The following is a 15,995-nucleotide window of genomic DNA, read 5'->3' as shown; positions in this document are numbered from 1 at the left end:
ATTAAGTTATGAGCTTGTTTTAACATTTAAATGGGTATTCCTACCTTATGAAGAGATCACACTTATGATCAGTGGGGGCCCGACCTTAGGGATTCCTGAGAATGAAGGGCCCGCAGTCCTGAATTAGCATGATGTCCCCTTACTTTTGCATGCACAGCGGTGTTCCTGACTGCGCTGGGAATTACAGTCGGCCCCATTCTGTTGGACAGGGCCATGCTCCAGCTCCCTGTGTGGTCGGCGATTGTGGCGTCACTTTACAGGGGGGAAACAGTGAAGGGTGCACAGTGTTAGATCCTTACTTTTTCAGGATTGGCAGAGGTCCTAGCAGTCAGACCCCCACTGATCACAAAGTGATTGTGTATGCTAGCGATATCACTTTATAATACCCCTTTAAATACTCTGTGTGTCCTTCTACAATCTCTTGTTCATCCTGGGCTTTCTGGTTCAGGAACATGAAGTCAGAACTACTGTATACAGGAAGAGCAGTGGGAGAGTGGTATGTGCCAGGTATGTGGACAGCTGGCGAGCTGCAATTACGCTGCCTACATGTTCTAAAAGGTATGCCACTGTTTTGGGACTTCTGCTGTATCAGCCAGGGTGGGAAAATGCTATAAAGAGTGGTTCCCGCTCTGGAGGACTTAATGCAGCCACCTATTATATAGTCAACCATTAATCATTTGGACAAGCTGCATTGAGGGAGTTGTCCAGTTGAGACTTCCATTTCCAGGTCACATCCATGGTTTCACAGACAGCTACAGGTCCGGCAGGTCCTACAGACATAATCTTGTGTATAGGAACGGGAGGAACCTTAACTGGTGGCACCTGTGGTTTTCCCATTGGACTGCAGGTAAACCTTGCTTAGAACTTTCAACTCTGCTACATCTCCAATTAACACAGCACGAAACACTCAGGACTGTGAAAAACGGCGTCTATGGGGCTATTGAACGTGAAACTCGCTCTGCACTGGAGGCAACTGGAAGGACGCTCCCACATGTGACACCATGATCTTGTGACATCAGGTCCTTCCAGTTCCCTTCCGTTTTTCATGCCCATTTTCAACAGCCATGAAAGACAGATCCAAAGTAGCTGCAAAAAGTCCATTAAAAACGGACAAACGGGCAAAAAAATGGATGCACGTATGGATGCAGAATGATCATTTTCACAGATTGAATGTAGCCTAATGGGGTGACAACTTAATATCTGCCTCTTCGTCACATGTCGCAACCCGTACAGCAAACCCGATGCCTCCCGAAACCGTGCACGTGTCTACTAGCCTATGGTTTGCATCCGGCTCCGCTGTCAGACTAACTGGGTCCCACCCTACGAGGAGTCCCATCATGTTAGAGCATAATGGATCCCTCTAAGGTTGCAATAGGACAGAGATGCTAAAAGTTACTGTCTGGGAAAAAAGAAAGCCAACGGCCTGTGTACACGCGGCTCCATAAAGACGTCCATCCTTACATGTTTCACCGCGTCCTGTATAATTTTGGGGAAGGAAATGAAAAACAGACCATTTTCCGCGGTTTTAAGTATATCATTTCTAACAAGCTTTCCATGGAGCTTCACAGCCCGGGAGGAGGGACGCAGGACAGGGAGCATGTCCTGCACCAAGGACACAATGGTGGAGATTTACTAACCAAACATTGAAGCATATTTCTGCACTCATGCAGCGGACCACATTTATTCGTTTTTTGTATATATTATTTTTTTTAGACAGTTTTTGCATTTCTATAAAGTAGTCTAGCGAAGGCTCGTACATTTCGCACACTGTGGTGAGGGGGATCACGCCATCTTTACTGTACAAAAAAAAAAAAGTGTGCATCTACCACCTTTAACTGGACCCGGTGCCTTTTCCTCCAGGCGCCTGCTGTATTGCAGCCAATAAGTGCTTAAAGGGGTTGTTTCACAAAAATAATAATAATAATAATCTACATTTTTCAAACCAGCACCGGGATCTGAATGCTTTTGGATATAATCCAAAATTTTGTACAGCCACTGAGTTATTCAGTGAAATCTGCACAGCGCCACCTGCTGTTTGTGTTCTTCTTTATTTCTCTGTCCACCTCACTGAAGTGGTCGCACATGCTCAGTTCTATCCTTCAACTGCCAACAGACATATCTACTGTGACAGTTACAGGGAGAGAGCTGCAGTACAAAGTACACCCCTCCCCCTTGAGCTTTGATAGGGCTGCAGTAGAAAGGGCATGCCCCCTGAGCTGTGATAGAAGAGCGCCAACACAGAAAGAACACACACACCCTAGGCTGTGATAGGGAGGGAGCTGCCACAGAAAGGGCACTCACCCTGAGCTGTAATAGGAAGAGCTGCTGCAGAAAGGACACCCCCCTGAGCTGTGATAGGGAGAGAGCTGCCACAGAAAGGGCACTCACCCTGAGCTGTAATAGGAAGAGCTGCTGCAGAAAGGACACCCCCCTGAGCTGTGATAGGGAGAGAGCTGCCACAGAAAGGGCACTCACCCTGAGCTGTAATAGGAAGAGCTGCTGCAGAAAGGACACCCCCCTGAGCTGTGATAGGGAGAGAGCTGCCACAGAAAGGGCACTCACCCTGAGCTGTAATAGGAAGAGCTGCTGCAGAAAGGACACCCCCTGAGCTGTGAAAGGGGGAGAGCTGCAGCAAAAAGGTCATTCCCCCAGAACGACTAGCTTTAAAAAAAAATCTAGCAGAGTAACTGGAGCAATCCTTGGGATATGTAATAATGTATTTAGAAATACAAGGAGCACAACAGCTCTAAGACAGGCTGGGAAGGAACACAAGGATTTTTTATTTTTTTATAGGAGGAGGGGTATCGGGAGCATCCGCAACCTCCCGTCTTCATTCCACGAAAGATACAAATAGCCAAAATACAAGAACCGGGAGGCGCATGGCCTTGGTTTATCCATCACCTTGTTTTCTGACCTTGTAGTATCTGGAAGGTATTTGTCCTTGCAATTTTCGCCATTATTTTTCTCTGGCTGTACGTGGATCCCGGCTGCAGAGGCGGACCCCCTCCTACAAACATCCAGCGTAGTCTGATAGGAATGAAATATCAGAGGAACATCAGGTACAACGCGTGGGCACCGGAGTCCTTTGTGTGACCCCGGTCTACTGAATTATTATCTTAAAGGGATATTCAAGCCAAAAAGATAAGGATGAGTGAGGAGTCGGTGGTTCTGTTACTGGGGCCCCCAGTCATAAATAGACTTCAAGTCCCATGATCTTTAGGCCTCTTTCACACGACCGTATGGCTTTTTCACCATTTTGCGGTCCGTTTTTCATGGATCCGTCGTGCCGTTTTTTGTTTCCGTTTTGTTTCCGTTTCTGTCTCTTTTTTTTTTTTCCGTATGGCATATACAGTAAACAGTAATTAGAAAGAAAAAAAATTGGGCTGGACATAAAATTTTCAATAGATGGTTCCGCAAAAACGGAACAGATACGGAAGACATACGGATGCATTTCCGTATGTATTCTGTTTTTTTTGCGGACCCATTAACTAGAATGGAGCCACAGAACGTGATTTGCGGGCAATAATAGGACATGTTCTATCTTTCAACTGAACGGAAAAAACTGAAATACGGAAACGGAATGCATACGGAGTACATTCCGTTTTTTTGTGGAACCATTGAAATGAATGGTTCCGTATACGGAACGCAAAAAACGGCCCGTAAACGGGGGAAAAAAAACAAAAACGGTCGTGTGAATAAGGCCTTACATTGGAGACAACAGGGGAGAAGAGGACCAGACCGCCGGTCACGCGTGGCCAAATCTCAGGTTCTCAGAAATGAAGCACCACACAGTGACTACTGAACTCAATGTGCAATACATAGACCGGCTGGGTCTTCCACAACAAAGGTGGCCATTCACACTCAATAGACATGTAGACATGTATTCTCAGCCCGGCCAAGTGTGCATGTGTTCCAAAATGAGACAGGGGAATAAGCCGCTTCCAGACACCTCTGATGGAGGCTTTTCTCTCTTGAAAACAAGGATTGGTCATGTTAACATTCAGCACGCCCGATCCTTTTTTCCCCCCAAATGAACTTGGCCAAACATCCAATACACATTAGATGGTTGGCCAGTCTCGGCAGGTTCGGCCAACCTCAGTCTAATGTCTATTGCCACCTTACTGATCCTGTACGTGGGACCCCTTCCCATGACGATATTCTTGGTCTGCATCCGATCCGCATTTTTTGCGGATCACACAAAGACCCATTCATTTCTACGGGTCTGCAAAAATATTGGACAGCACACGACATGTGCTGTCTGCATCCGTTCTGCAGTTTGCAAAAAAGATCTCCTATTCTTGTCCGTTTTGCAAGAATAGGCATTGTTACAATGAGTCCGCAAAAAAAACAAAAAACGGATGCAACACGGACGTCACATGGATGACAGACTGCAAAATACATATGGTCGTGTGAATGCACCCTAACTCAGTATCCCCCAATATATTTGAAAATTGGCTTTGTATACTAGAAATTTCTCATGAAATATCTCATCACGGAGGTTTTGTCACCGACTGTGCTCCCGCTGAAGAGCGGTCAAAGTCACTCTCCTCTGAAATTTATACGAGAGCTGGAAACAGTCAGCATGCTTGTCCATTTCCGTATCGCTCATGCAGTTCATTATCATATGTCGTGCCATAAGTGCAAGTACAAGATGCTGAGATACTGGTGTGATTGAATCATCTTGACTGCTAATGCGGGAGCGTAGTTGTCAGTCTGCGCTTGCGCAGTTAGTGCAATGCTTAAAAATAGCAGGAAATCTACCCCCCCCCAATTCACCAACGAAGGAGAAATCTACTGAATACAAATTAAGCATCTTAACCCCAGGACTTGCAGCAAAGCGCATTACTGAGCGCGTGCACACAACAGACCTGCTTTGTGTCAGGCCCGACGCATCTGCTCGGAAAATTTTTGGCGCCTGTCCAAATCATGTGCGGAGAAGACTGGCTTTAAATGAGCGGCCTTTAATCACGAGAGGAAATAAAACGAGTTACGAGCACAAATTTGACATATAAAAGAAGAAAAAGTTTCTCTTTATGGGAAGGAGACAGATCTGGGTTAATTGACAGCATGTGTGCGGACATAAAGGATGTCCAGAGCGCTGCTGCGCGGCCGTCCCCGCACTGCGCCGCCACTACAAGGTCACGATGAAATTCATGCAGATCCGCTCGAATCCAAAGCATAATACAGTAATTTGTTTCTGAATTTAAAAAGAAAAAAGGAAAAAAAAATTGAAGCATATTGTGCAGATTAAATTATGGTTTATTTCATGTACATTTAGCCCAAAACCAGACCATGGAAAACTGGAATTTTCTCATGTAGGAGGAGGCTCGAAGAAAAAAATGTCTATTGCACTCATTGACAAAAAAAACAAAAATAGAAATGTCGGATTTCTGCAAAACTCTCCATGCAGTTATGTCTCAGGCAGACATTACAGGAGTGGTCCGATTGGACCATGGGTCTGGCCACAAGAGGGTGTAAAAGTGCTTCCCTCACTGCTCTATAAAAAGGCTCTCAGAGGGTACTTTTGGGCAGTGTGCCTCTTAGATAAGAAATCCATGACTACTAGACCTCTACAACGCACTAGAAGACATTTTGCCCAGTTGACAGACTTTGAGAGGGCATTCATCTGTGGACTGAGCGAAGCAGGATGGTTGTTTCGATGAAATGCCCGCCATTACGCTGATCTGACCTCGTTGAAGGGAGAAGTGGTTATGTGAGGTCACACACACATGGTGATCAGGCTGTGGATGGCCCAGACAGACACCAGTAGAGAGGATCATTTGATCCACTGACAAGCATGAGCAGCTCCCATAGTTTCCCTGTCCACCATCCAGACACAGGTGGTCCCATCAATACACATCCCTGTCTCTGCCCGGACCATTTCCAGGAGCTCAGCTTTCACAGCGCCCATTCCATGTCCTGCCATCGACAAGCCATCATCGTCATTGTTTGCAGTGTTGTCATGATTGAGAAACCTGGACTGCTATGGAAACCGTATTGTCTTCACTGATGGATCCAGGTTCGGTTTGGGATCAGACGATGGTCAGACCTTGTGGTGAGCGCTTCAGTCCTGCCTTTGTGGTGGAGCGACACACTGCCCCAAACGCTGGTGTGATGATCTGGGAGCCACCACATAGGACAGTAGTCACCCCTAGTAGTGATAGGAGGGACACTAACAGCTCAGCGATACGTGCAGGACATCCTGCCACCACGTGTGCTCCTCTCATGGCAGACTGTAACCACTGACACCAGTCCCACAAGAAATGTCTCCCAGCTTTCCCATATCCCTGAATTGCAAAACTTCTTAGTTAGGCATTGCTATCCAACGACTCAAATTCGTCATGCAGGACGCGTGGGCTGACAACCCCTCTGCAATACGAGTTGTCACCCAGCTTTTCATGAAAACAGATATCATTGAGAAAGCTATGCTCCTGATGCAATGTCAGACAGTCCTATGTGCACGAGGTCTACGTTCGCCCTAGATTATGGTCACAGGTCATCTCTGCGTTACATGTTGGTTTTCTCCATTGTGTTGAACTTGAGGAGTTCCTGCTTGAAACTGCTTGGTAGAATGCATCAGAAAACCGCTTAAGTAACAAATCTAAATGCAATGTTATTACCGCGTATTCTCCACCCTTGGAGCAAATCCTAGGAATTTATTTAAACTTTGTTGAGGGTAGAAGAAAAAAATAAATAAAAAGAACAGAAATTTTACAGCCCTGGAGAAGTCTTCAGTCTCCTCCACAGGAGCTATTCTGATGCAACCATACTTAAAGGGGTTGTCCAGTTTAGAAAACCCATATTCATACACCCAATTAGGGATTTCTGAGTTAATGGGGAGGGGGGTCCCTCCGTGCAGGATCTTTATCACTTGACCACAGTGAAGAGCAGATACAAAGAGTGTCTCTCACTCTGGAGGACCTGTCCTGTCCTGCATTACACAGATGTAATGCCTCTTTTCTACTGTGGTGGCACTGCAGGGAAATTGATCACTTACTGCCAGGTGTCACTGACCGTCATAAAAGACTCTTTAAGGAAAGTATCACCTATAGTTTTTGCTAATTACTGATAAATATTCCTTTTTTTTTTTTTCTGATTAGAGATTTTTTTTTTAAATTCTTTTTACTGATAATTATCGGGACAGTCTTTTTGCCTGAGCTTCTGCTAACTGGATTCAGAAACATGCTTTAGAGCAGCCACATGGACCATAAATATATGTGTGTTACCTGTCATTGGAATCCTAGCCGTGATGATAATGAGATGACTATTGATGTTGATCTCTATAGAATAGGAAGTATCATCCTATTACCAGCAAAGTGGTCAGTGTGAATACTCTGCAGGATTTCATAATTTTGTTTATGTAGACAGTGACATGGGAAATAAAAAAAATAAAAAACACCAAAAACTTTTAAAAATGTTAACCTAATAACATAACGGTTATTTTCTTACGACATCTTCCCTTTAGGCTTCATGTACACGGTGGCATTCGTATCTCAATCCACAAACAACAAAACAGGAATAACTTCCGTGTAAGGCTACTTTCACATCTGCTTTTTCCTTTCTGGTATTGAGTTCCAGCATAGGATCTCAAAACCGGAGGAAAACGCTTCCGTTTTGTCGCCATTCATTGTCAATGGGGACAAAACTGAACTGAAGGGAACGGAGTGCAGCAGAAGGTATTCCGTTCCGTTGCGTACCCATGATGCACATAAAAGCGCTGCAAGCAGAGTTTTTATGTGCGTCATGCGAAACTGAGCAAGACGCATCCGGCATGAAACACAATGCAAGTCAATGGTGCCGGATCCGTTTTTTCGGACACGAAGACGGATCCGGCACTAAATCCATTGTAAGTCAATGGGCGCCGGATCCGTCTTCTACAATTAGGAGATAATACAACCGGTTCCGCTCTGAACGGATGCAAGCGGTTGTATTATATACCAGATGCGTTTCTGCTGACGGATGTGAAAGTGGCTTAAATTCTGTATTTTTCTCACTCCTCTCAACCGCCATACGGACAAAAAGAGGACACGTTCAATAAAGTGTGCGGTGGCCACACGGATTTGCAAAAAAAATACGAGTGTGCGCCTGGCCCCATAGAAGCGAAAGGGGCAAAAAAAGTGGCTAGAACAAGGATGAAAAATGAAAAACACAGTCATGTGCGAAAGGCCTCATAAAGCAATTCTACAACCGCCATATAGTGCACACACTTTCTGCTAATTATCACTTGCTTTCAATATTTCATCCATAGTTTTAGGAACTTCAGAACGCCCCTGTATGTAGGAGGCTCAGATGAACACTTATGTTTCAGGACTGGAACTCCAAAACTGCAAGGACCGTCTGCAAGTGTCGGTGCTCTTACCTTCGATCGTTCCTTTTCCGTCGGAATAATTTTTTGGTGTGTGCTATCTCTGCTTCGTGGGGCATCGGGTGATATCCCTGGGAGACAAGAAAGAAAGAAGAGGGGGTGATGTCGCTATAGGAAAAAACACAGAGGACTTCTCACAGCAATCGCACCGTGTCTTTTTGGAAGACAACCAATATCCCTGCTGTCACAGGGGTTGTCACCCAGCTTTCCCAGACTCTTAAACAACATATCTGGCTGGTTATGCAGCGATCAGGAAAGAGGGATCACACAAAGCTGAATACAATTCTGTAATAATACGGCGGGGGGGAATTAGTACTGCAAGAGGAGAATGAATGGAGGGACACAAATGAACCTTTCCAGGCAGGGAGAATGCATCGCCAAGGTCAGACAGAGCACGGTACTGCTGTCTATAGCTATATGTATAGGCCTTTGTATAGCCACCATACACTCCATACATCCCCATACAACTCAAGGTCTCTCCATTATACGCAGTTACATTGTGATTACAGTGCTGCTGTATTCTTATACGGTTATACTACACCACATTCAGATAAATGTAGTAATTGTTCAGAGCGCCAAGCAAAGATTGCTAGTAAAGGGGTTGTTTTACACTGTGGCTTCTGGGGAACCGCTAAGGGGTCTCCAACTATGCCAGAATGCAGGAGCTGGCAGCATCTTCACACGTGTGCCAATTTCACATGCCATTACACACTTGCCTCTGCGCCACCAGGATTTAGACCATCTGAGCTTCTGTATAACAGTGCTAGACATGGCATGAAAGAGAAATTTAAGATTTTCATCCTGGTGCCCTAGTAGAAAGGGTTCACGATGGGCAAATGTCAGGTGCTGGATTAACTTATACCTATTGGCTGGGGCGCTAGTGTAGAGGCGGTTATTAATCCACTGAAGCTCTATCGCCACAATACAGCTCCAACCTTGTAGGGGCCCCGGGCCCATAAGCAGTGATCCACCTTCATTAAGTGAATATTACTCAGAGAAACGGATAAGAACACCAACATTTCAGGCACCGCAAGACATGCCAGGGGGCTATGGCAGTTCAGCCATTATCATGGAGGGCCCCTATGACCCAAATAAAAGCGCGGACCTTTCTGCTCTGGCTACTTTCACACTTGCGTTGTGGTTTTCTGGTATTTTTTCCAGCAGAGGATCTCAATACCGGAAAAAAATATTCTGTTTAGTCCCTATGCATACTGAATGGAAAGAGATCCGTTCAGGATGCATCAGGACGTCTTCTGTTCCAGCAGCATTCAGTTTTATGGCCAGTCACAAAAATGGAAAAAAAAACGGATGCGCTTTTTTTAGGAGCCTAAAAAACTGGATTCATCACTCATTGACTTTCAATGTATTTAGTGACGGATCCGTTTTTTTCCCCCCCCGTTTTGATTTCACACAACCGCATCCTATTGGAACGGAGGCATCCTGATGTGTAAAAATCGCAACGGATCCGTTTACATCCGGCATTGAGATCCTCTGCCGGATCTCACTACCTGAATTAACAACGCAAGTGTGAAAGTAGCCTAAGTTACTGTATACCCAGCACTGACTGGAGGGGCCCTTCACCAGATTTTGTTGTAATACATGGTCGCTTCAAGGCCTCCAGTGCGAGAATCAATCATTCTTTACAGCATCTCTCTGATATGACCGATTGAGGGGTCCCTATCCCCCCGTGAGGGTTATACATTCAACGAGGGTACTTGGACCAAAATATAATATGCACATCAATACTTGCATAGTTTTGTACTACAGTCACACCCAAAGCTGCATTTAAAATCTACTGACTTCCTGTCAGTACTAAAGCTTTATGACTTAACACTGCTGTCGGAGTGTCTGCATGTAGCATGCTCTGTTGTGCTGCACTGTGGAGACACCGATCAAGCACCAGGCTGAGGCCAAGTCGTGAAGCCTGAGAGCTAACTGGAGGTCCGTGATATTCTGAAGGCAGCTTTGCATATGTTTGAAGAACACATCGCAGGATATTAGGAGTTGTAGCAAAGACAAAGTGTGCAGACAGTTCTAAAACAACGATAAAGCGCTGCACTGGCACACTCCAGTCACATCCAAAGCTGCATTTAGAATTGTACTGATTTCCTTTAGGCACTAACGCTTCATGACTTCATCCTGAGAACTGTTAGATCAGTGTCTGCACAAAGCATGCTCTGCTGTGCTGCACTGTGGGGACACTGATCTAGCAGCAGGCAGAGATGTCAAGTCATGAAGCCTGAGAGCTATCTGGAAGTCAGCAGAATTCTAAAGGCAGCTTTGGATGTGACTGAAGCATGCATTTCAGTATATTACAGGATATTAAGAGTTGTCAGGCAACAGGAAAGGGTTCTGTTCTAAACATACTACTATAACACACTGCATTGGCATACTCTAGTCACATCCAAAGCTGCATTTAGAATTCTACTGACTTTATGTAAGCAGCGAAGCTTCACGACTTGACTCCGCTGAGATCTGTCAGGTCAGTGTCTGCATATAGCAGTGGAGACACTGATCTAGCAGCAGGAGGAGACGTCAGTCGTGAAGCCTGAGAGCTAACTGGAAGTCAGCAGAATTCTGAAGACAGCAGCATAAACTGCAGGATATTAAGAGGAACGCAAGCTCACGACTCCAAACATACAAGAACGCACTGCTTTGGCACACTCTAGTCACATTTAAAGCGGCCGACTTCCTGTCAGCAAAACTGTTGCAGCTTTGGAGGTGGATGGAGTATAAACCATGTCCTACAAAAAGCACCATTAGGAAGGGCCAGATGTAGCGAAGTTCAAAAGTGTTGTTTTTCTGAAGAGGATTTTCTGAACATAGAAGAATTTTATTTAAAAGGTTAGGACAGCAGGGTAATGAGGACTCAATGGGGAAGAACAAACATCAGGATCTGGAAAATAATTTTTTATTTTTTTTTGCTTCTTAAAGAAATGGAGCCCTCATTACTGGCTTCTTTAGAAGGGGGGAAATGAGTCTCTGGGCGAGTTTTCGTTTCGCTCTCTAACGTTACAAGCACGTTGCGTCCTGCCCTTTTCACCCTCGGCCTAAATTGCAAAATCCTATTTGGTTCTTCTTCCCCTCCCTCTGGAGATGTTCCGAGCTAATGAAAAAGCAATTATGGTGAAGACTTTCTAGCCGAGCTCAATGTTTTACAGATCATCCGGTGATACAAAAGAGCCGTCAAATGAAGAAAAGCAACACTTACAACATGAAAGCGTCTGCTTCTACTTACAACAAAGGCCCTTGGACGGAGTACAGAAACAGCTCATTAAACAGGCGTGCTGCGTACTCGGCCTCCCTAGCCCATATTCTCATTTCTTCAACGATCATTTTCCCACAAACATACAGCGAGCGCTCTTGCAAAAAAAAAAAAAAAAAAAGTCCCTTTAAAAATGTAAATGAGGTACCTTAAAAAGGGGTTCTCCGGGGATGGCCTACCCTCGGAATAGGTCAATATGAGATCGGCACCCCCACCAATCAGCTTGTTTGAGGAAACCGGAGCTCTGGTGACCGCCGCAGCCTCCTTACAGCGCGGCAAGCACAGCGCCGTCCATTGGATGGCGGCTGTGGTTGGTACTGCAGCTTACGACCGTTCACGTCAATGTGACTGAGCTACGCCTAGGCCATATGACCAGTAAACGCGATGTCAATGGCCTAGGAAAAGGCCTAAGTGCATAGGTAGCGCCACGGCCTCTTCATATAGCTGATCGGGGGGGAAGAGGGGGCGTGCCAGGAGTTGGACCCCCACTGATCAGATATATATGACCTATCCTGAGGATAGACCATAAATATTAACATCCTGAATACCCCTTTAAAGAGAAGGCAATGCCTATTTATTTTTATTTTTTTACTAAATTACAGCCAGATACTGGTACATATTTTTTATTTTAGATTTTTTTTATTCTATTCTCTGTACATAATTATAGGGGTGTCCACCTTGCCTGAGCTGCTGTTAGCGGCATTCAGAGAAAAGCTCTATAGCAGCAACATGGACATAGGAGCCTGTAGTCTCACTGACTTCTATTGGAGAGTGTTTTGGGCATGCTCTGTGGACATAGGAGCCTGTAGTCCCACTGACTTCTATTGGAGAGTGCTGTGGGTATGCTCTGTGGACAAAGGAGCCTGTAGTCCCACTGACTTCTATTGGAGAGTGCTGTGGGTATGCTCTGTGGACATAGGAGCCTGTAGTCCCACTGACTTCTATTGGAGAGTGCTGTGGGTATGCTCTGTGGACAAAGGAGCCTGTAGTCCCACTGACTTCTATTGGAGAGTGTTGTGGGCATGCTCTGTGGACATAGGAGCTGTAGTCCCACTGACTTCTATTGGAGAGTGTTGTGGGCATGCTCTGTGGACATAGGAGCTGTAGTCCCACTGACTTCTATTGGAGAGTGTTGTGGGTATGCTCTGTGGACATAGGAGCCTGTAGTCCCACTGACTTCTATTGGAGAGTGTTGTGGGCATGCTCTGTGGACATAGGAGCCTGTAGTCCCACTGACTTCTATTGGAGAGTGTTGTGGGCATGCTCTGTGACTTGCGCAGCGGTTATTGTGCAGGGACGGGGAGGAGGCGAGCTGTGACATCACCTATTGAGAATGGTGGATCCTTTGCTATTAATATATAGATGTTGCCTGTCATCGTGCACCATCCAGTGTAAAAACTACAAGATTTTCAGTAATTTCTTTTTTTTTTTTTTAAGGGAGCAAAATATTGATGACCTATCCTTAGAATAGGTCATTAATATCTGATCGGTGGGGGTTTAAATCCCAGCACTCTACTCATCAATTACTTGAAGAGGCCACGGTCCTCTATTTAGCTCTGTGGCCTCTTCCTAGACCAGTGACATTACATTCATCAGTCACATTGGCTAGGCACAGCTCAGCCCCAGCCTGGGCTGCAATACCAAGCACAGCCATTATCCAATGTAAGGCGCTGCGCAGAGGCCGCGGCAGTCATCCGGGCGCTGGGGTCCTTTCAAACAGTTGATAGTCAGGGGCGCTGGGAGTCAGAATACCCCCCGATCGGATATCAATGATCTATCCTGAGGATACATCATTGATATTATACTCCTGGAAGAGCCCTTAAATTATATAGACCATAACATGGAAATATCAGAGAAACAAAATGATGACAAATTCTTAAAAATTATGTATGATATAAAGTAATTTTTTGAAGACATATTCTCTTTAAAGAGCAAGTACTCCTAAAATGAAAACATGTGTTTCTAGGTGAACACCCATGCATCGGCCACAGGATCATTTTTTTTTTAAATGATGTTTTATGTGATCTAACAGAGAAATGTAATATTTAATTGTAACCTAATTAATAAAAGCTTTAATTGGTTGCAGATTCGCCCTCTGCTTGGTCCGTTTTTTATCTTCTACATGAAGATCCTGTAAATTATGAGATGGCTGAATGAGCTAAAGTGACAACCATTAGGGTAGTAAACCAGAAATGTGTCACTTCCCTTCCTCCACTTCTCTTAGCAGTTTACATAAAGGTCATTATCCAGCAGGGGGTGACAATGAGCACAGAAGAAAATCTAAAGATGGTAGCGAGCATCCTGCACAAAAATACAAAAATGTTCTGGAGGCTCCAGGTAATTTAATTAGAAGGAGGAGATCATCGAAATTTTCCAGCGGCCCGGAGCAGAGCGCTGTACGACTGCCAAGGGGCCCATCTCATTCATTTTATACTCCCAAGGTGCTCAGTGATGGGCAGAAATCCTTGACTTAAACTCTACAGATGAAGCCCAAACAATGATAGGAAGCGAGCTTGTAAAATATTTCCTTCCCAGCCTACGACAGATAATAAATGTGTCCGCAGCTCCTATACATTCCAAGTACTGCCAATGGTCAAAGGTGTACTCCACTTAAAGGTAAAAGGTACACTACACTCCCACCATAAGAATAATTACAGTCCGTACAAAATAACATCTCAGCTTAAAAAAAAAAAAAGTTTGCATAATGGCTTTGCTTCTTTGTACAATCATAACTGTGAAGGAACTGTTGTTCTTCGGGCTTCCCTAAAATCTCTTCAGCCATATTATTCCCTGTTTCAGCTGCTTAGCTAGATGCATTTCACTCAGAAGCAGTGGGCGTCTCCCTCCTGCCAGTACTGTATGCAATAACCTCGCTTCCTGCTATGTTTTCCTTCTTCTAGGGAGCTCAGAAAGCTGATAAGGAGGGATAAATCACACTTACAGAAAGGCAGGAGGCTCCTGTGATATTCAGAAAGAGTAGAAGCAGTTGTTTCATCAGGCTCACAATCTCGGCTAGCTCTGACACGCCCCCACTTCCTCTCAGCCGTCGCCTGAGTCCCTTATCAGGGATGGATCATGCCTGACACCAGGCAGTGGACTGCAAATTTGGTGAAAATGAGACCCCTAGTGGCCATGACTTTACAGCTTTTTCTCAGGCGGATGGGGGCAGATTTTTTTAAATTATGGGATTTAGAAATTTGCTGGTAACACCATTCTCTATAAACTCTATAAAACTCTTTGTTGTGCCGTTCCTCTGTTATTCTTCCTGGAAATGTATGAATAAACTGATAAGCGGGCATTACCATTCCGACTGTCAATTAGGTGTGACTACAGAAGGATTGGGTGAAGTGAACATTTTCACCCATCCTTTTGTTCTCCATAGAGACAAGCCACCATCAGAAGCATCAGGCAGCATCTTTATCCCCTCTCCCTATTGAATACACATACATGGATAGAGAGACCAACACGTAACACTCCTCTGGAAAAGAGAAGTGCAAACCAGTTGTCCTTCCAAAAGGAAAAAAAAAAAAACACGGAGTGTCGCACACCTGCAGATGTAACATAGCTATCCAAAAATCAATGCTTAGCCTTTTAAACAGGCCTTAAAGCATAACTTGGCTACTCGCAAAGTCAACACCTCATCTGTAAATAGCTCTTTTGGGGTGATCGCCTTTTATCAGAGCTGAGCAGACAGAATTGAATTAGCTAGTGGAGAGGCCTTTGTCAGGGTCTGGTGGGGTACTCTCTCTCATTATGGAGAGTGCCTACTATGCATGAGGAGTATAGTATGCCAGGCAACCATGCTCTGGACATTTTGCATCCATTTTAGCCATTTTCGTCTGAGGTCTGCCGGAAAAAAGGTTACGTCGTTGAGGATGCTAAATGAGCATAACGGATGCTCAAAATAACGGACCAGTTTTTTTGGTTGTTTTCTAAAAATAGTTAAAGGGAAGTACAATATTGACGTCCCCTTTAATAGGAGTGGGGTACCCCCATTTAGAACCCCCATCTACTCGAGACAGCAGATTATTGGCTACAAAGAGCATATCTCTGAGGATCCGGTGTTAATGTAAATTACATGGACAGCCCATTTATTTCAATCAACATGTTGTAATGCCACTTTTCGCCTGCGGTGGTGCTGTACGAGAACTGAACACTTGCTGCCAGGCTTCTGAGCAGAGCAGAGCCGATCGCTGGCGATCGTGACACCAGAACACCCTGTGATCATCTTATAATTGGAGAGCTTCAGTCCAGTTCAAGGTGGGCGACCACTTTTATGCATCGATTTTCCACTTTCAGTCTCAATGGAGCAAAGCAACAAATCCACAATGGGTTATATCTGTGTCTTGCAAAGCAGGTTGGGCA

The 15,995-nt window shown here is 44.9% G+C and overlaps 1 protein-coding gene across 1 annotated transcript in view; it reads right to left on the bottom strand.

Annotated features, from left to right (window-relative positions):
- The window catches only part of CTIF (cap binding complex dependent translation initiation factor), a 176,695-nt gene that overhangs the window by 95,213 nt on the left and 65,487 nt on the right, over positions 1-15,995 (bottom strand). The window contains 1 exon segment of the mRNA XM_044276324.1: positions 8,360-8,436. Coding sequence (XP_044132259.1) covers positions 8,360-8,436 — 77 coding nt within the window.

The sequence above is a fragment of the Bufo gargarizans genome, chromosome 1 (genome assembly GCF_014858855.1).
Source record: "Bufo gargarizans isolate SCDJY-AF-19 chromosome 1, ASM1485885v1, whole genome shotgun sequence".
In the NCBI taxonomy this organism is placed as follows: Eukaryota; Metazoa; Chordata; class Amphibia; order Anura; family Bufonidae; genus Bufo; species Bufo gargarizans.
Note: the sequence above shows the minus strand (reverse complement) of the source record. Positions and strands in the feature narration are given on the sequence as shown.